We start from the raw sequence: 21,602 nt of genomic DNA on the forward strand, positions 1-21,602 counted from the left end.
ACATAAGTTGAATCTATTCAACATGTTGAAAGAAGGAAAAAGAGCCACAATGTCAATTGCTCAATTTTATTGGTTGTTTAGATTCTCATGATTGTATCTCTTTTTAATTATTTGAATTCAATTATTTAGTAGTAAAAAAAACTAAAATAAAAATATATCAACCACTAAAAGTGATTCAATAATATTGGTTATGTTAGAAAAAATGAAGTCGATTCACACAAGGGGATCCACATTGTCATGTGTACAACTTTTTTTGGGTGTCAAGATTTTTATGATTTTCTTCCTTTCAATTATTCTAATTGAATTATTTAATAGCAAATATTTCCCTTAACAAATTTAAATAATATATCAAATTTATGAATTTTTTATGTATAAATAGAGATCTCTCGTTTTATTTTAATAGAGAAAAGTCATTTTTGTTATATTTTTATTATCTTCTAATCAACTATTTCAGTGCGATTTAACTTTTAAATTATTAATATTAAGTATAGAATGATGTTTTAAAAATAGTTGAAAATATAAATACATAATAAAATTATTAAAAATTATGTCATTTTAGTTATTTGTGTTAATTACAATCAAAAATATTTTTAATATTATAAAAAATAAAAATATGAATTATAAATGGTAGGTATGATGTTGAATTTTAGTAAACAAAACTATTTTAGAGATTAAAAAAGTGGATGTCGAATAATTAGGTAGAAGAAAAAAAAATGATACAAAGTGTTAAACAAAAAAAGAGAAGATGTTAAATTATGTCGACCAATGTAAATGGTCGATTATAAAAACAAATTGGTATCATAAAAAAAAATACAGTGGAAAAAATTAAATTAATAAACACCATAAATTGTTAAATTTCTCTGGTCTCAACTTGGGCCGGTTCAAAATATTACACAAATCGATAAGATGATAATTATTTATAGAATTCTATGTAAATATATATATGGTACCATTAAAACTATAAATTAATAATTTATATGTCTATACATTTATAATTTTACAAACAAAGTATTATATTTTCAATTTTTTATTCCTAATGGATTATCTTTATATTGTCACAATATTTAATATATTTTGGTGAGATTTGGTAAAATTATATCTAAAATCAAATTTAAATTATGTGAAACATATTTTATATACATCAAAGACTATAACCAAACCAATATGATTGTCGAATTTAAAAAAAAACGTATATATACTATTATTTGAGAAGTGAATTTGCTTATTTTTCATCTTCTTCAAGGGTTCATATAAGTCATTAATTTGATTAATATTATTATTTAAGTTTTATTTTAATTTTAATAAATATTTATCATGATATTTAAGATAATTAATAAACATTAACCTATTCTACCGATATATATACTATTATTTTTACAAGAACATATATTAATATACATATTTATAATGATATTTCCGTAATAATAATATTTGAAAAATATTGTCCTTCATTTTAGCTAATTTAGCTTATGTGTCATGATTTCAATTTCAATGATCTTAGATAATTTTTCTTTTTTTTTCTTTGTCATGTTCTCAATAATATATATTATATAATAAAAACGACTTTTGTATTAATAATATCAGTTTTTTTCTCAAAAAGATAATTTTTAGTTGTACTCTTATCTTGAAATAATATATCTATATTATTATTTGAGAAGTAAATTTGTTGATTTATCATTTTCAATGATTTTAGGTTATTTTGTTTATTTAGTCTGTAGTTTTGATTATTTGTCATCTTCTGCATTATTTTAGGATAAATCATTAGTTTAATGAATATATATTATTATTTAAAAAATTATTTCAATATATATATTTAGCATGATATTTAGAATAATTAATAAGCCAATATTAACTGATTCTATCAATAAATATATACAATTATTTTAAAGTATTTAATATATATTCTTATCATGATATTTCACCGATAATATCATAATTATGTTTATATTATATTTAGTTATGATTTTAATAAGTAATATTATATGCAGTTTCTCTGATTCTTATTGGAAAACTGATCCATATGCATTTTATTACAATATTAAAGTTAAGTTTAAAGGTAAAACATCATTAAAAATATATGTCATAAAATATATATGCTTGTCATCTTTTCTATGATTTTAAGATAATTAAATTAATATTATTATTAATATTTAAAAATACTTTCTTAATATATATATTTAGAATAATATTTAAGAAAAATAATAAAAGGATATTAACTAATCTACCGATATATATACAATTATTTTAAAAGTATTTTAATATATTTATCATGATATTTAGGATATTTAATTAATAAATAGATATTAATAATAAATATTAGAAAACTATACCTTATCATAATTACGTTTATTTTGTACTTAGTTTATGATTTTAATAACTAACATTATAGCCAATTTTTCTTATTCTTATTAGAAAAACTGATCTAAATACATATTTTTACAATATTAAACTTAAGATTAAAGGCAGACATCATTGAAAATATTTTATTTTGTATTTTTTACATGATAAACATCAAATTATATTTTTTATCCGTAAAATTACAAAAGTCATCAAAATAACATATTTAAAACCAAAATAGTAAATATTATGTAAATGACAAAATGAAAATTAACCAAAAACAAATTATGGATGTATGAAAAAAACTAGGATAAAAACATTAAATAAAAATTTTGACAGATAACAAAAATAATATAAATATAATCTAAGAGAATATAGAGATAATGTTTTGTAATTTATTATTTTTGTATTTTTGTCTCACTATTCTTAAAATCTGAATTATAAAGAATATATAATATTAATTGGCTATTGCTATTTTGTTAATGTTTTATGAGTTGTGATTGTTTATAATTTTTTCAATGCCATTGAATTGGTTTTAATCCACAAATACGATAATAATTTAATTTTAAATCTAAATTTCCTAATTGATTATTATTATTTTATCCAAAATTTACATCTCATAAATAAAACTATAATAAAAAACATAGTTTGATACATTTATTACCAACATAAATATTAAAATAATATGATTTTAAATTTTATCTAATTTAATAATTTGAAATTTGTATAAAAACATTAAAAATAATATTTGGTAGGTATATATATTAGTCCGCACAATGTGCGGACCATCAATTAGTATACACTAAAATCAAATATTTTTTTTATTTTAGACAAAATTATCTTAAAATACAAAAATTTAAAATTTTGTAAATTAATAACTCTATATATTAATAAAATATCTTAGTCTTAACATTATTGATTTATAGAATTTTTAACATAATATCATAAACCGGACCACCGAGCCTTGCTGATCAGTCAACCTCGTGAAAATCCCCTAGATATTATTTGATAATCATTTAAAAAGTTAAAACCTCAATTTTGTATTAATTACAAATTAAACTTGCTTAGGTGTCACTCTTGTACATCTTTTAAGTGCTGACGCGTCATCATTACAAAGCATTTAGACAAACCTTAGACTAATTTTTATTTCTCTACAATACTAACACTTATGTACCTACGGACCAAGTACTTAAAACATGCGTTTTAATACATCCCCTATTACTACACGATTTGCAAGTATATAACTATGTATATACTTATCAAAACAATTTATGTTTTTTTTTTTAAATCGAACGGCTGAGGTGGTCTGGGGAACCAGACCGGAATACAACAATCAATATAATACATGTCCCTATGAAAGGATCTTACTATCTTAGCTAATGAATCAGAAGATACATTAATCAGAAGATACATTTTCAGTTCTAGGAATAAAAACAATTGAGAATTCTGTGAATCTACTCTTCAGCTTCTGTAGCTCCTCTAGTTCAGTGGAGAAGTTTGGCCATGCTCCTGGGTCTTGAATCATTGAGACGAGATCCTTCCAATTGGTGCCAAAAGCCTGACACGTCGATAGTTGAAACATGCATCCATCGCCCATAAAAGGGCCTCAAGCTCCGAGTGAAGATGTGAGATTCTTCGTCGTTGGTTTCTTGCTCCCAATAGCTGAGTTGCTCCCCCTGAGGTTTTCCATGTCCACCCATAACCACTAAAGAATGCGTCATGTGTCCATGAACCATCTATTAGACATCTCTCTGAATTTGTTATCTGCTCCGGGGTTGTTCTAACTGTTTGTTCCTCTTGTTTGTTGTTAGCTTCAAACCAAGCATGACATTCTGATTCAGCATGTCGGACAGTTCCAATGGGACCCTATCTATTCCTCTGAAAAGTTTATCATTTCTTGCTTTCCAAATATACCACATAATCCAGGGATATGGGTCTTTATCCAATTCAGGGTCTTCTATGTCATTTTTCCTCCAAAAAAGATAATCAATGTTCTCATAATGACTCATAGTAGGGAACAATGATGGCGGAGTCCGGGTTGTTGTATGCGCCCATGTCTGTAATGCTGGGGAACACTCAAAGATGGCATGATTTATAGTTTCATCATCTGTTCCACATCTTGGACAATGATTGTCGCATCGCATATGACGATGTGTTAGGTTCTTTGTTACTGCTAATTGTCCAGAAATCGTTTGCCAGATAAAATGTTTTAGCTTTGGTGGAGCTTGTATCGTCCAAGCAAAGGCTTGGAGTTTTGTGATGCTCGGTTCTTTCTTGATTTCCACTGTCTCTCTGTTAAGGATGTTCCTGACTACCCAATATCCCGATTTAACAGTGCACATCTCATTCTTAGTAAAGCTCCAGCAATATTTATCTCGCTGATATCCTTGGCTTATGGCCAAATATTGAATCAGAGGGATGTCATCCGGGTGTACATAAATTTCAAGCATCTCCGAGTTCCATGTTTTTGGTTCCCCTATCATAAAATGATGAGCTGAAATCATTGGATGTACTACTGGTGCTATTGGTCTAGCTGGTCTTGCAGGTATTGTTGGTATCCAATGGTCATTCCAAGCTCTAATCTCATTCCCGGAATGAACCTTCTGTCTGATCCCCAACATTATCAATGGTTTTGCTGCCATTATACTTCTCCACCCATATGAGAGCCTATCTACCGTGTTAAGCCGCAAAAGCGTGCTACATCTGAAGTATCTTCCCCTCAGGACTCTAGATAGCAAAGAATCTGGGTTTTGTACCAAACGCCATAATTGTTTGCCTAGTAGGGCTAGGTTAAATTCATGGATCAATCTGAATCCAATTCCTCCCTCCTCTTTTGGTTTACATAGATTTTCCCATTTGACTATGTATACCTCTTTTGGGAAGGTTCAAGCTCCACCAGAACTGTGCAATGACACTAGCTAACTTTCACAGATCTCTAATGGTAGTAGCAGTGTTGACATCACATAAGTTGGAAGAGCCAGTAGGATAGACTTTATGAGTACTTCCTTTCCTCCCTATGTAAGCCAACATCCTGTCCAGCCATTTACACGATTTTGCAACCGATCCTTCAAGAAGGCAAATAACTTTCTTTTCCGGCCACTAATATATCAAAACAATTTATGTAGTATTGATATTTTTGTGGTATAAGATTAATAATTAAGGTCCGTTTTCACATGACCATACAACCCATACATTCGAAAAACCATACTGGTATTAGCCCCCTTCTCGATTCGTATTCAAAGGATCTTCAGCAATACAACAGCCAGTTGAGTGTTTGTTATTCTTACATTCTTCAGTTCTCAATGTTTCTTTATTCTAAATGTTCCCGACACCATATAGAACTGGAGAGCAACTCAGCAGAGGGATAAATAAAGCATAGCAAGACAACAAATATTTTTTTAGTTTCGTAACAGAACTAAACATTATCTGAAACATTTCACAAACATATGTGTAACCAAAATTACACTTTTCATAGCAAACAAAGATATTTATCAGTAATCGAGTAGTAACAAAAAATAAATTTCAAATGTTCATGATCAGTTAGTCCATACAATTTTCTTGATCTCGGGAATCTATATATCATTCCCGTTATTGTTATTTTGTGTTGAATACAACTGCACGAGGAACAAATAGAAAAGAAATATACGGAAATAAAATAGCAAGAATGAAAAAGAATGATTGTTTCTTTTCAATTTTAACAAAGAATAATTTTGTTATTTAATTCTCTAACAAAAAAAAAAGAATGAGAGGGAATGAGAGAGAATTATTATTTCTTGTGAATGGTGATTTTCTTAGAATTATTCTTGGATTTACCTCCTAGGTTCACCTCTAGGTTCACCAACCAATAGTATTTCATTATTTCAAATTCGATACCTTCTAAAAAAATAAACAAAATATTATCAATTTATATTATGTTTTTAAAATAAAAAGGTAAAAAAAATAGAGAAGTTACAAAAAAAAAGAATTAAAAAATATTTTTAACGTCGTTAGCAAAACACTAAACCCTAAATCCTAATCCATAAACCTTAAATCCTAAACCCTAAACCCTTGGGTAAATCCTAACCCTTGGAAAAATCCTAAACTCTAAATAAAAAACACTAAAACCCTAAACCCTAAACCCTAAATCCTAACCCTAAACCCTTGAGTATTTTAGTGTTTAGTGATTTTGATTTAGAATTTAAGATTTATCCAAGAGTTTAGGGTTTACCCAAGAGTTTATAGTTTACCCAAAGGTTTAGGGTTTACCCAAGGGTTTAGGGTTTGGGATTTAGGGTTTAGGGATTTGGATTTAGGGTTTAGAGATTAGGATTTAGGGTTTAGTGTTTTGCTGATGATGTTAAAAAAAAAAAATTTGGAATTTACTACTATTTTTTTATTTTTTTCTTTTACTTTTTAATTTTAAAAACATAATATAATTTGACAATATTTTTTTTTTTTTAAAAGATATCGAATATGATATAATACAATCCTATTGGTTGGTGAACCTAGATGTTTACCCTAGGGTGTGAACCAAAAATAAGTCATTTTTTTATAAGAACGTTAGAGAATACATTATTCTCCATCATTTCTCGGTTATCATTTATACCCTGATCTGAACTGTTTTCCTTTATTTCACATTCTGGTTTCATAGTTTTCTGGAAAAAATAAATAAAAGAGATAATAATAGATAATAATTATTTAGGTATGTCAAACATTTTAGTCATATACGCACTCAATAAATCCACTATATTTCCTTCCATAATATCACATTGGAATTATTTTACTTAACTTTCTCAAGTATATTAATTTGATATACAGTCGTAAGTTTTAGACCTATTATCTTTTCATGCTTTCTCCTCGAGAAAACAAAAAGTAATGACTATATATAGTTTCCTAAAACAAAACAAATTCAAGATAGTAATTAAATGACATAAATTCAACAATGCTCTTAATAAATCTGATCACCATAAGAATGGTATGTATACTAAATTTATACGGTTTCTTTATGTTACCATATTTGGTTCACTGATATGTTTAATCGCAGAACCTAAATATATATAAATGAAAAGACATGTTACAATGCATTCTCCATTAAAAACCATAGAATACATGAGAATCTTACTATTTTCTTTGATGGCCGAGTACTTTTTATTGGCTGAGTTGGGAATATTGACTCCTGAACCAGCAATATGCGTTAAGATCGTCAACAAATGGATTACCATGAGAGGAGCAATGTCTAAGCACACCCTAATGGTTGTAGGAGACAGAGAAAGTAAATTATCATTTTAAAAAATCAATTGATTTATTTTAAAAGTTGTTGTTTAGGTTCACAATTTTTAATAGAAAATGGATTCAGTTCGTCCGAGAAAAATTATATAATAACCACAAAGAAAACATAATTGTATAGGTATTAAAAAAATCAATCAAATATAAAAAATAATTTGTCAATACTATATGTTTTAAATATTTATCAAATAAATTCAGTCCGCGCAAAACGCAAGTCTTTAGTTTTATTTATTACCGCTGCTTTAATGTAATTAACCACATTTATGGACGCTCGTTTGTATATCATAAAGTTCAAAAAAACCTTACATGTGGAAAAACAGCAGAGAGAGAGAGACCAAAAAAAAAAAAAAAAACTTCACGGCCAAAGAAAATGCACACGATAAACACCACCACCGGTTCACAAGATCCGATCGACCCAAACCGAAACCTCGACCCGGATCAGTACCCCCACCGAAACCCCAGCCATACCCAGTCTCGACGCCCCCGCGGGTTCGCGGCAACTGCTGCGGCGGCGTCGATGGGTCAAGCCGACAGCGATGTGAACAACGGAAACATAACCGGAGAGACGAGCAGCGGCGGAGGAGGGAAGGGGAAGAGAGAGAGGGAGAAGGAGAAAGAGAGAACGAAGCTCAGGGAAAGACACAGGCGAGCCATCACTAGTAGAATGCTCGCCGGGTTGAGACAGTACGGTAACTTCCCGTTACCGGCGCGTGCGGATATGAACGATGTAATCGCTGCTTTGGCGCGTGAAGCTGGATGGAGCGTTGACGCCGACGGTACTACTTACCGCCAATCGCATCAATCAAACCACGTGGTTCGAACCCTTTCTCTCAAAGTTGGAAACTTCACTAGTTTGTAGCTTACTCTGTTCTGTCCTTTGGTGATACATAATGTAGCAAAAGTTGTTTCCTTTAATAACCTATTTGCTGGTTCTGTTTTGTGCGAGTTTGTTTCATAAGATAAGTTATAAAGTTGGAAACTTTTCTAGTCTCTTCATCTAAAATTCAGTACCCATTACGACATTTATGAGAAGGAATTAGACGATAATTGTAATTTGAACATTTCTCAGTTGTAGCTTACTCTGTTCTTGGTTATACATAAAGGAATGTAGCATAGTTGTTTCCTTTATTAACCTATTATTGGTTGAGTTTGTTTCTTAAGCTAAGTTATAAACCAGGAATAGAGAAATATAGTATTATGAACTTGTTTGATGAATCATGGATAGGTTCAGTTTCCGACGAGATCTATTGAGAGTCCTCTTTCGTCAAGTACTTTGAAGAATTGTGCTAAGGCCGCACTTGAATGTCAGCAGCAGCATCCTTCTCTTAGAATCGACGAGAACCTTTCTCCTGTATCTCTTGATTCCGTTGTTATCGCCGAGAGTGATCATCCCGGGAATGGAAGGTATACAGGTGCTAGCCCTATCCCTTCAGTGGGATGCGTGGATGCCAATCAGGTAACAATAGAATAATGTTGAACTTTGGCTGAACTTGTTTTGAATCTAACAGTTTTATTGCTCTTTCAGCTTATACAAGATGTTCATTCCACAGAGCGCCGTAATGACTACACAGAGAACTTTTATGTCCCAGTGTACGCCATGCTTCCTGTGAGCTTCTAGTTAGAGAACTGTGTGGTTTAAGTGAGTACATAGTTTTCTTGAGCTGAGGTTCTATACGTTTCCTTTCAGGTTGGTGTTATAGACAACTTCGGCCAGTTGGTTGATCCTCAAGGTGTAAGGCAAGAATTAAGCTACATGAAGTCATTAAACGTCGATGGAGTTGTAATAGATTGTTGGTGGGGGATAGTCGAAGGCTGGAATCCTCAGAAGTATGTGTGGTCTGGCTACAGAGAGCTCTTTAACCTTATCAGAGACTTCAAACTCAAACTGCAGGTGTCGATCTCATTCTATAACTATTGCAATAAAGAACCGTCTTCTGTTTGTACTATCTTAGCAATAAGCATATGGTTATATGTGAAGGTGGTGATGGCATTTCATGAATATGGAGGGAATGCGTCTGGAAACGTAATGATCTCGTTGCCACAGTGGGTTTTGGAGATTGGAAAAGACAATCCAGACATATTCTTCACTGATCGTGAAGGAAGAAGGAGCTTCGAGTGTATGAACTGGAGCATTGACAAGGAACGGGTATTGCATGGACGAACTGGTATAGAGGTACTAAACAAGAACATCCATTTCTCCTTAACTGCTATAGTGGACATATCATTTTGTTAGTTTTAAATTTTGATTTTTTTCAGGTCTATTTTGATTTTATGAGAAGCTTCCGGTCAGATTTTGATGATTTGTTTGTGGAGGGGATGATTGCTGCAATAGAGATTGGTCTTGGAGCTTCTGGTGAACTAAAGTATCCATCTTTCCCGGAAAGGATGGGTTGGATCTATCCCGGTATCGGCGAATTTCAGGTATTTTTCAGATCTCTGAACTCTTTTTCTAACTTGTGACTGATAAAGTCTGAGCATGGTTGCTTCCTGTTGCAGTGTTATGACAAGTATTCACAAACGAGTCTGCTAAAGGAAGCAAAGGCTAGGGGGTTTGCGTTCTGGGGTAAAGGACCAGAGAATGCTGGACAATACAATTCACAACCTCATGAAACTGGTTTCTTCCAGGAGAGAGGTGAATATGACAGCTACTACGGTCGCTTCTTCTTGAACTGGTACTCTCAACTACTGATAGGACATGCAGAGAATGTTCTGTCTCTTGCCAATCTCGCCTTTGAGGAGACAAAGATTATTGTCAAGGTATAATCTTTTTGGCTAGTTTTTCTTCGAAACCAGTAACAGCAACAGACTCATACAAGAGCAAAATAATGCAGATACCGGCGATTTACTGGTCATACAAGACAGCTAGTCATGCTGCTGAACTAACTGCAGGATACTATAACCCTTCAAACCGTGATGGATACTCTCCTGTTTTCGAAACTCTCAAGAAATATTCAGTGACTGTGAAGTTTGTGTGCCCTGGGCCACAAATGTCTTCTAATGAGCATGAAGAAGCTCTAGCTGATCCAGAAGGTTTAAGTTGGCAGGTGATGGCAGTTTTTATTGATGACTTTGCTTTCTTATTTGTTTTTTTTTCTTTAACAGAAGCTTTGTTATATGTGGCAGGTGGTCAATGCAGCTTGGGATAAGGGACTTCTTATTGGGGGAGAGAATGCGATTACTTGTTTTGACAGAGAAGGTTGTATGAGATTAATCGAAATGGCTAAACCAAGAAACCATCCTGATAGCTATCACTTCTCCTTCTTCACTTATCGCCAACCTTCTCCTCTAGTTCAAGGATCCACTTGCTTTGCAGATTTAGACTACTTCATAAAACGCATGCACGGTGAGGTTTATATGCAGTTACAATCAATCGCGCATGTCTACATTGGTAAGCTTTTGTTCTTACGATTCATTGTATGTTTTTGCAGGTGATTTACAGAGATAAACACTGGTTGGAACTTGGAAATCAGAACCGAGCAATAGAGAGGTTTTTTTTTTTTGAAAGTAAGTTTTTGTTTAACTTTGAAACTTCAAAACCAATTTGGCTCATAAGAGTAACTGCCTCTAAAGCCGGTTTGAACTTAACCTTTGGGAAAGAGTATCCATGACTTTAATGATTGGAACTCTTAGAAATATAAAATCCTCCCTCAGCTATTATCTTTGGTTTCTCAGCTCTTTTGGCCTTTTTTTTGTTGCAATGATAAACTGCGTAATGGTATCAAGATTTATGTCGAAATCGTTTCTCAAGAAGAAAAAGACTACATACTGCATCGAATATTGATATTCGTGAGGAAATGTAATGCAAAAAAACGTCTATTCCACATACAAAATGTCAATTGTGTTGTCTTGTATTGTGTATTTGTGTTGGTGTTGGTGTTGGTGTTGGTGTTGGTCGACAGTTCCTCTAGCAAAATTATTGTTAAACTACTGTTTTATTTTATGGGAAGATATTGTTCCTTATATGTACGTCGTAGAATTTGAGAGGGCCGATTTTACTCTTTTAAAATTTATGGGAAAACCTTAACAATTATGAAGGGCTAAACAATCTTTTTCTTTTCTTCTTTTTGTCTTCCAAATTACACACAAAAGTGGTTAATAAGTGTGACTATGCCTTCCACAGTTACACGCAAAAACATAAGTTTCGACAAAAGCAACTTTCTGTTTTAGAATGAAAAATAAACTTTTCGTCATATATCGAAGAAATTCTAGTCGAATAGAAGATAAAAACTCTGAATATCTTGATTTTCTTTCATCTTCTCATTAGTATTATGAATAATATATACTAGTTGTTGCAATTATTGTAGAACAATTAAAAATCAACCCCAAAAATAAAAACATATAAAACTAACCAAGTTAAAGAAAGAAAAATCAAATGAGAGACAAGACTACAAGAGCCCTAATGCTTGTGAGCAGAAGTGCAATGAGATTGTGGGATGTAATTATGATCAGACGGTCTAAACCTAAGCTCACAGCTAAGGTTACATTCGAACTTAACCGATCCTATTGGCCCGACTCGCCATCGAGCCTTTGACCCACCTTTGAGCTCGAAAGTAATCACATCTTGTTTAACCGCATAGTCTGTGGCTTGAATCATGGTTGGCGTCAATGGTATCGGATACGACTGAACCACGTAATGAGAAGACAATGTTTTCTCTTTGTCAACTTCAAACTCTCCCTGTCTTAAATACGCGATTGTTCTACCTTCATAGCTTAGCTTGAAATTGGTTTCATCAAACAGGGCATGAGCCTTACCATTATCATTCTCTGCACGTATCACAATCGTTATCTGCGTCTGCATGACTCCAACTATATCATACCTGGTCAATAAAAAAAAAAAAGATTATTAATTCAAAACTGAAGATCAAGAGAAGGGGAAAGGGTCTTGGTGGGAAACCGTACTTCAAGAGGTCGAGGTGAGCATACTCGACGCTAAGGATGGGAACTCTAGGATGAATGACCATGTAACCAGCGAAGATTGCAATGCCACCAATGATCACAGCAACAGAGATGATGGCACAGATGATGGCTAAACACCAGATGAAAGGACTTGTACTATGACGAGAGGAGAACCTGGTCATTATTATGTGGCTCTCGGACTAGGGTTTTGGTTATGGATTGATGAGACAGCATCCGGGCTGGGACACAAGTTCTTGTCTTTTTGGTGGGTGAAGTTTGAGAGAGGGATAATTGAGTTGAAAGGATTAGGTACTTAACCCTCATTGGTGGGGAAAGTCTTGGTATCTTTCTTTCCCTTGATGTAAAGGCAAAAAAATGGGTGTTGCAAGTAACATACATACATAATTGTATAAAGTTTCATACAACTTCGTAGATTTTTAAGGAATCTTCTACTTATTTATAAATAGTGTCTAATGTGCTTTTTCGCTATATATAGAATGAAATTCTTAACTTGCAAGTGTTAAATAACAAAGCATATAGCTAGTACATATTATATATTTAATGATTTGCAAATACCAAAAGGTTCAAATAGTACTTTTTGTTTTCTGTTTTTCTCTACATAGAAGAACCAATAACATTCTCTCGTGAGGCTAAAGCTCATCATGACAGAAAGAAAGAACATGAACTTGCCAATATGATATGCCTACCATTAAAACTGTTCTTTTACCCTAAAAGCTGAAATCGAAAACAGAGGTAAGAAAAGGAAGTGCACACAAAAGCCCTTTTTAAGAAAGACAGAAATTCATCAGTTTAGAAATGTGTGTTTCTGCCTCGGCCCCTCCCACCACCAGAGTAGTAACCATAACCCGAGTTTGAGTAGTCATTGTTGTTGTTATTATATCCGCCATGGTAATTGGTTTGTGCAGCTAGATATGCACCCTGACCCGGTTGTGGTTGAAGTGGTCTTTGAAAATGGTTCTGAAATAACGATGAAGAGAACAAAAAGGTTCATAAACCAAACACTATTGCAATTTGAGGAAGAGAAAGCTTCAAAACTTTAGGTTGGTGAACCTAGAAAGGATGAAACAAACCTGTGGGTCTTGTCTCATGTGGTCGGGAAATTGGATGTGTTGCTGTTGTTGTCCGCTTCTTGCCGTACGGTCAAGTCGATTGCACGAGATTGTATCGAAAAAGTCATCCTTTTTATAAGCAGGCTGCAACAAGTAAAAGAAAACGTTGACTGCTTCATATTATCTAGGTAACGTCAAGACTCAAGACCTTGAGAATCAGATCTCTATTTCACTTAGATAAAGGTAGAAATGAATACCTTTGTTTTCCCTTCTTCGCTTGGCTCAACTGCAGTCTGTTCCGTGTGATTAGTTTGATTGTTTTTTCCGAGAAAGCCCCATAGTTCACTCTTATTGAACTTGTCATTCATTGCCTCAAAATCAAATTCTTCAGTGAACTCAGCGCTAGAACTAGGGGTCCAAGACTGCAGCACATTTAGAACCAGAAGAAAAAAAGAAAAAAAGAAAAAAACCAAATTAGAAACTATAGCATATATTGCACAAAAGATAAAAACAGTCATGGCCCTTGATATATGAGATCATGTATCTAAGAACCAATATGATCACGAAGAAACTTCACCATAACTGTGATAAATCATGCATAGGTGTGATAATTACGAGAAAACATCAGAAATATAACTTTAAGAAAGAAAGAGAAAGACCTGATGAGCTGAAACCGGAAGAGGCAGCAAAGGCGCTTGATGTGTGGTAGCAAGACTTCGAGAAGGCACACCCACTGATGCTGGGTTAGATTGCAGTAACTCCATTCCAAAGAATGACTGAGGCGAACTCGATAAAGGATCAGGAATTACAGGAGCTGAATCAGAAGTCACAGCTGGTAACGTATAAGGTGTAGATCGGTTAAGATGGTTTATCTGAGAGTCATAGACACCTTTACCAACAGCCTGGGGTGCAATGGGGTAAGTGTTCTGAATATACGGAGCAGAAAGTGGAGAAAGGTTGGTAGGTGAAGAAGCAAGGCCAGGTGGAGTACGAAGTTGTGCTTGACCAAGGGGAGACGGGTTAGAAGAGTATGCTAGATTAGAAGCAACGTCGGGTGTATGAGTAACAACCTTCGTTGTATCATCTACTAATCCCATAATTGGTGAAGCAAACATATCTACAATATGTGCTTGATCATTGTGCTTCGTAGAGGATGATGAAACTGCATGTTGCATCATACCAAGAGGGAGTCCAGTAGAAGCTAGTTTGTTTCCTTGCACAAAAGAAGGCGTAGGCATAGGCATAGACGCTGGGGATTCTGTCAAGCTTCCTCCATCACCTAAAGGAACCGGTGAATGTAGTGTGGTAGGAACCGGATTACTAGTCAAAGCAGGTGTATGGACCCATTGTCCTCCTCTCCCCAAACCATAACCTCTATCATATCCAGTAGGCGGAGAGCTCACAGCTGGCCTAGACTGAGAGGACTGTAAACGACAAAACAAAAAACTCATCATCTTAACCGACAGTTATCCTTTATCCACGCTTCACATGAATGTCTTTACCTGACTGATGTCCTTTTCGCTTTGAATATCCTTTCTTGATTGTACAGATGGAGAAGGGTTAACTTGCAGATCCTGAAAACACCAAACACGTAAGTATTCATCACAAATCATTCTAACTAACCTTCAAAGTTCTGTAGTGATCGTGTATAAGTAGGTAAGAGGATGAACACTAACCTTGATGTCACTTCCCCGGAAAAGAATGTAATCGTAAACAGCATCAGACGGTGGAACTTGCGGCCCATCTTTCTTCCTCCCCTCTGTACCACAAGATCTTACTGCAACAAACCATTCAAAAAAGTAACATAAGAGCATTATCATTCAACACAAGCTAAGCTTTGCATACACATTCTCCACTAAATCTCAACACAAACTTGAACTGAAACTACTTATAAACGAATGTTCAGAGCTTTCATCTTACATCCTCTTTAATCTAAACACCAAAATCCAGAAAGCAAAATCACTAATCAGATTCACAATACACAAGCGTAAACAGGTCACGAATACACGAGGGTAAACATGTAAATCTAAATTAGGTTAAATCCGAAAAATCGCATTAGGATTTCGAGTCCGTACCCTTCTTCAGACCTAGCGTAGAGTCGTGAACGTTGAGGTGGTATAGAATGCCTTCGTAGCGGATCTCGGACTTAGAAATTAGACTGATGAAGCTCCCAATGAACGTATCGCCCGGCGACGGCGACGACGATTGGGAACTCTCACTCGCCATTTTAGGGATTATCAGTGGAAACAACGGAACAATGGAATCAGCGCGTGTAATCGATTTGGGTTTTTGCTCTTTCTCTTCTGTTGATTTTTTTTTTGAAAAATCTCTCTTCTAGCTTTCTCTCAAAACCGTCACAGCTCGAGTTCGTCTCCGTCGAGGTTTTTAAAGTCATCATCTGTGAGCCGTTGATCCATCATTCAGAATATTTGGGCTTTTTTCTAGGCCCATGTTTTTTAGATTCACAATTTGTTTTTGATTCAACCTCATGGATATTCGTTTATGCAGTAAACTACTATTCGTTTACAAATACTCTAAATCAAAGTTGTTGGATATATCGTTTTGACTTCTAGTTGTTTTATGATTTCGCTCAAAGTGCATTTGTTAGGATTTCCATTTGATAAATCGAGCTGAAATTTGGTTTTTTGTTTCTTTTTTTTTAAATTTGATTTTTAAATAGTCATAAGAGTTAGCTTTCCTATGGAAGTGATTGTTTTCCAAATGGTTTAGGAGATGCGTCCATCATAGTGAAAACTGGTTTTGTAATCCCAACATAAAGTTCAACCATAACAAGCAAGGATGCACCCGATCCAACCCAAAAAGGATGGGCGGGCCAATATGAGTCATATGACCATAAGGAACACACATACTTATAATCCTAGTGACGAATGGATGTGAAAATTTGCTTAAGGCACTAAACCAATATAGAAGATAATAAAAATTTGTAGTGTAAAATTTGTAAACACAGCCAATGGGCGTTAAACAGCTGCTTATGTTGCCTACCCCTGCGGACTAGGCATGATCATCATAACGAGCACACACCTCCTCATGATTTGATGCGAATGTGGATGGTTTAGAAGAGCTGAAATGACAATGTTTTTGGTTGGTTTTGAACATTTTCATTATGTTGGCTGATCCTAATGACAGATCCACGTGAAAAGTTTTAGCATCGGGCATAGACGCTACTTTTTGCTTACCACGCCTTCTTTTCTTCCAAGACCCGGGAAGTGTTAAGACCGTGGGCTGCTACACAGGACATTGCTAAGCATATTGGGTTTAGTGGAGCCACCTCCAAGCATGCCTTCCATGTGTGGGTCACTAATATGAACAGACTACCTACCCGCTGTCGTCTCGCCTCCTAGGGTCTGCAAGTTCAAATGTCATGTTGCATCTGTTCTTTTCATCTGGAAACAAGGGACCACTTGATGCTCTCTTGTCCTTTTGTTGAGGTCTATGGTCTGAAACTCGTCGAAGGTTCATGGACTTCATCTTCCTTGACAGCGACACCAACTAACCTCCGTATGATGGTGGTTCAAGCGCTAGTTATGCTATCTGGCATCAGATAAATAACATGCTTCACAACCAAACTTTGGTTCCCCTTGGTTGTCTTCAGAGAGATTGACAGTCATATGATTAATTCTGTCTATGCATTGAGAAAGCGTAAGCAGTACACCTCTCTCATGTTTTTATAGCTCATTTGACCCATCTGTGTTCTTTTTTCCTCCCTTGAATGTGTTCTTGGCGATGACTAAGATTCTAAGTTTGATTGATGCTCTGTTTTTTACTTTATTTTTGCCAGAGCTTCTCTTGTAAAGGTTTCCCACTTTTGTAGAACAATCTCTTATCATTTATGAAGTTAACATTCTTAGCAAAATTAGGGGTAAAAATGTAACAAATCAAAAATATTATCAGGTCGACTATAGACAACTGCACTGATCTCAAGTTACTTGTTGAATACACCTATTTATTTTATTAAAACAAAAGTACACTTATATAATAATCCTAAAATTAAACAATATTTACAGCCAAATGCCATTGATAATTAAATTAATCTCTCATTAAAAATGATTGTTTTTTCCACATATTCATTGTTTTCCTAAAATAACTCAAACGAACTACAAAGAAGGAAACATATTATTAAAAACTCAAACGAACTACATTGTTTTCCTAAACGTGATTTCCACGACTATAATAAAGGAACTACATCAATTTTAAATCCAGACTATAATAAATGTGACAAAATCTTTGATTTTACTCTTATAATAAATGAAGAAGCATAAAATCTTAAATAAACATTTACGCCTATACTTGCGGAACAAGCACAATATCTTATCATATTTTTTACATTTTTTTTTTACTTTTCCAAATTACTTCATTAATTTTATTTACCATTATAATTTGATTTCATTTATTTTACGTATTAACCATAATAATTTCATGTGTCTAAATGAAATTACTCCAATAGTGACAAGAAGTCAAACCGGTTAACAAAATTATTTTTATTTGTTTTCTAAATCATTTAGACATGGTCATTCATGTATTCGTTCAGATAGATATCGGTTTTTATGGATATCAAGTTTTTGGATTTAAAGTTAAACTATGTTCGGGTATTATAAATTTTCGAACAAAGTTCAAGTTGGATTCTTTCGGATCCGGGTAAGTTTGTAAGAACCAAAAAATACCTAAATAACATATATGTTTTAAGAATATCACTAAACAATTTATAAAAAGTAAAAACTAAACTCGCACGGATGTGCGGGTCAAGCTCTAGTTTACGAAATTAAAGCTCACGTATGTACGTAAAGTCCTACATGACATTCTTTGGTAAGAAGCAAAATAGCCACAATTAAATTGTTGAAATACCTGCTCAAAAATTTTCATTCTAACCAAATTATAATATATTTAATATTGACCCAAAAAGATATAATTAATAAAGGTACATATGTAAAGTCAACTACAAGTATGGAAGAAAATATAATTTTCATAAAGTCAAATACATAGATGTTACGTACTGCGAAATCTAGTTATTAGTTGAGTCAATAATACAATATTTATTTAATTAATAGTGTCGCATGATATTTTCTAAGTTTAAAATTCGATAGTAAAGGTAGAGGTCCTCTACAATATATTTGAACACGAGGATTCGATTTTTGCCAAGAGATTAAAGCTGTAATCCCAGCGCAACAGAAAATAAATTAAAAGATAAAAAGTGGAGCAAAATAAAAGAGGTGGAAAAAGAAGAGAATAAAAAAAAACAAAGTAAATTATTTCTCTGAGAAATACAAGAATAAATTTTAGAATGTATTTTCACTTTATATACAGTACACAGAGTATCGTTGCATGCTGACATTACCTAATTGGTAAATTTAATGGTGAATATAGAATACGTTGAATTTCAAAATAAAAAGGTATTTTTGGTCAAATAAAAAAAATATTCTATAAATATCTTTTCGTCACACTCTAAGAAAAACATTGGTGATCCGTTGATAAATTACAGTTGTACATTTTCAAGAAAAAAATTATGATCTATTTTCTTATATAATAGTCATTTAAATAGAGGTGGACACGAATCGAATATCTAAGTTTATGGAGATATTCGTGATCATTCATTTTTATCTGTAGAATTAATTATCTGATTCATTTCGACCGTAGCCATCTAGATATTTGGTATTTTGGATATCTGGAAAATTTAGATTTTTAACAAGATATCTGATTCGATCTGTGCAATAACATAAAAATAAATAAAAATCCAATTTAATATAAAATAATATAATTTATTACAAAAATAAAATATTTGCTTTTTTAAAATTCTAGTAATTAATATAATAGCTTTAATAAAATAAAAATATTGTAAAACTTATATAAAATATTATATTTATATAATTTATATATAATTCCTTCAATATATGTGTATATATGCATATAATGGATCAGATATCCGTTTTAAAAAATATTAATATTTGTGATTTACTTCATTTTTTACGGATATTGCATATTACTGTTTGATTTGCTTCGTAAAATCACGGATATCTGAATTTTTTAGTTTGAATCAAAACAAATAATGAATTGAATCAAAATTTACTTATATTTTGGCCAGACCTAAGGACAGACAGATCAGCAGTAGTTAATTCTTATAGCAAATAATATAATTCCCGGCCAGTGTAAATTGTTGTCTAAAGCAAAAATTTATTTTGTGTCCCTTTGGCTAGTAGGCTACATGCAACCTCACATCAAACAAGTATTAAAAGTATTAAAAGGTGAATATAAGCATCATCTAGACTGTCTACGTCAGATGAAAAAATCAACCAATAAGGGGGGTTTTAATTTGCCATATCAGCTCACATTCTCTTCTTCATCAGGACGAATTCGTCGATCTATATATCCAGTTCCGTTCGTTTTAACCTAATATACTGCTCACCTCTCTTTCTTTACAACCTTAATTATGTGATTAAGTTGCCCTTGTGTCTACCCCTCCTTCAGTTTTCCTTATTAACTGAGCCACAAATCTGTCAAAACAATTGAAAAGAAAGATGATCGTTCGGTTCCTAGAACAGAATTGATAATACTTTCCCCTATTAACCTGTCAATCAGTTCTGGGCTACGCCATAGGCCATGGCAGAGGAAGATCTTGAATGTGTTCGGTGGTTGCTATGGGATAGTGTTGCATCGTATGAAGCTTTGGTGCTTTGTGGAGCTTCTTCGGGTGTGATCAAGTTGTGGAATCCACTATCCAGAAGTAACAAATTAATTTTTGCCTCTCAGTTTGGTTTGTATTTGGAACTCTAAACCTCAACTCATGTAATTTTTTTTGTCTTTCACCTACAAAACTTTGTTTCATCGTGATTTTACAGGTGCAGAGATTCATATATGGAGTTTCTGATGTAGATTGCTTAAAAGAGGAAATACATTACTTTCAGATGGAATAGCTTGAATCACGTTCAGTGTAACATCAATGAAACTCTCATCAAACAAATATGTGATTACTGATTCTATTATTAAGAAAAGAAATATGATACAAGATTAGCTACTATTATATTTAACAATAATCTGAGTTTCTCTGCAGCTGATGCAGGTTTGAAGTGGTCTATCTTGGTTACAAGGGTCTCAACATAGGTATAACAAAGTAGACGTTTTTGGTTATTGTTAGGGGGTGAACTCAGGTTATAAAAACACCAAATAAAGAAACATTTTGTTTGTTTGTAGTTTATTGAGATGTTTTAACAATTCAATAATAAGATTGAGATTTGTTTTTGATATATTTGACAGGGAAGCATGGTTGCGAAAGCATCGAAATCTAACTCTTGATTATGGCAAGGCAAGTGAAAAATAAAGGTTTTTAAGAGCTCTTATCTTATCACTAACAATTTGGACATTACATGGTGATTTGGTTAGTGCCAAATTACATTTTTTTCTTCAGGTTTGCTCCTTGATTTGATGAATGAATTAATTGGCTGATCATACGGACTCATCTCTAAAGGAGTAAACAAACGACTTGGTAGCAAGCAACCAAGTAGATCTCATTACAGGGCAAGTCCCATGCAGATATACAAACAGATGTTCCTTCTGCCAAAAAGGAACACAAAGAAGCCAATATGAATATCGAGAAAACAACATGTGAAGTGAATGCTTAAAATTAGAATAGTCTTTCTTCCTTGATGACCTGCTCGAGAACGGGACTCCTAGAGGGAAGAAAGACGCAGCGACCGCATTGTCCAACCTCTGCATTTATCAGGGGAACAAAGGCAGAGCGGTTAGAGCCGGTATAGTGCCTGCATTGGTTAAGATGCTAAGTGACTCGAGCAGCCACAGGATGGTTGATGAAGCTTTGACTATACTCTCGGTCCTTGCAAGTAACCTAGACGCTAAAGCAGCGATAGTAAAAGCGAATACTTTGCCTGCATTGATAGGTATTCTCCAGACGGGTCAAGCTAGAAACAGAGAGAACGCAACAGCTATATTGCTTTCGCTGTGTAAGAGAGACAATGAGAAACTGGTGGCGATAGGTAGACTCGGTGCGGTTATGCCGTTGATGGA

General features: G+C 33.5%; 3 protein-coding genes across 3 annotated transcripts; 1 reads left to right on the plus strand and 2 right to left on the minus strand.

The window, feature by feature from the left end:
• Nucleotides 1-7,907: 7,907 nt before the first annotated feature.
• LOC106320014 (beta-amylase 8) lies at nt 7,908-11,256 on the plus strand. Its single transcript, XM_013758384.1, has 10 exons — nt 7,908-8,416; nt 8,828-9,058; nt 9,128-9,208; nt 9,290-9,493; nt 9,581-9,775; nt 9,859-10,023; nt 10,099-10,359; nt 10,434-10,646; nt 10,726-10,945; nt 11,031-11,256. Exons 1-10 carry the CDS (start codon nt 7,973-7,975, stop codon nt 11,045-11,047), a joined length of 2,031 nt encoding a protein of 676 aa, XP_013613838.1. The 5' UTR covers nt 7,908-7,972; the 3' UTR covers nt 11,048-11,256.
• Nucleotides 11,257-11,886: 630 nt separating this feature from the next.
• Nucleotides 11,887-12,841, minus strand: LOC106326007. Its single transcript, XM_013764049.1, has 2 exons — nt 12,502-12,841; nt 11,887-12,419 (listed from the first exon to the last, which is right to left on the minus strand). Exons 1-2 carry the CDS (start codon nt 12,678-12,680, stop codon nt 11,999-12,001), a joined length of 600 nt encoding a protein of 199 aa, XP_013619503.1. The 5' UTR covers nt 12,681-12,841; the 3' UTR covers nt 11,887-11,998.
• Nucleotides 12,842-13,188: 347 nt separating this feature from the next.
• Nucleotides 13,189-15,931, minus strand: LOC106322525 (decapping 5-like protein). Its single transcript, XM_013760579.1, has 7 exons — nt 15,644-15,931; nt 15,245-15,345; nt 15,071-15,142; nt 14,228-14,992; nt 13,826-13,990; nt 13,590-13,712; nt 13,189-13,476 (listed from the first exon to the last, which is right to left on the minus strand). The coding sequence occupies exons 1-7, from the start codon at nt 15,792-15,794 to the stop codon at nt 13,309-13,311; spliced, it is 1,545 nt and encodes a 514-aa protein (XP_013616033.1). The 5' UTR covers nt 15,795-15,931; the 3' UTR covers nt 13,189-13,308.
• Between the last annotated feature and the right edge of the window lie 5,671 nt (nt 15,932-21,602).

The sequence above is a fragment of the Brassica oleracea genome, chromosome C2, assembly GCF_000695525.1.
Source record: "Brassica oleracea var. oleracea cultivar TO1000 chromosome C2, BOL, whole genome shotgun sequence".
Taxonomy (NCBI): Eukaryota; Viridiplantae; Streptophyta; class Magnoliopsida; order Brassicales; family Brassicaceae; genus Brassica; species Brassica oleracea.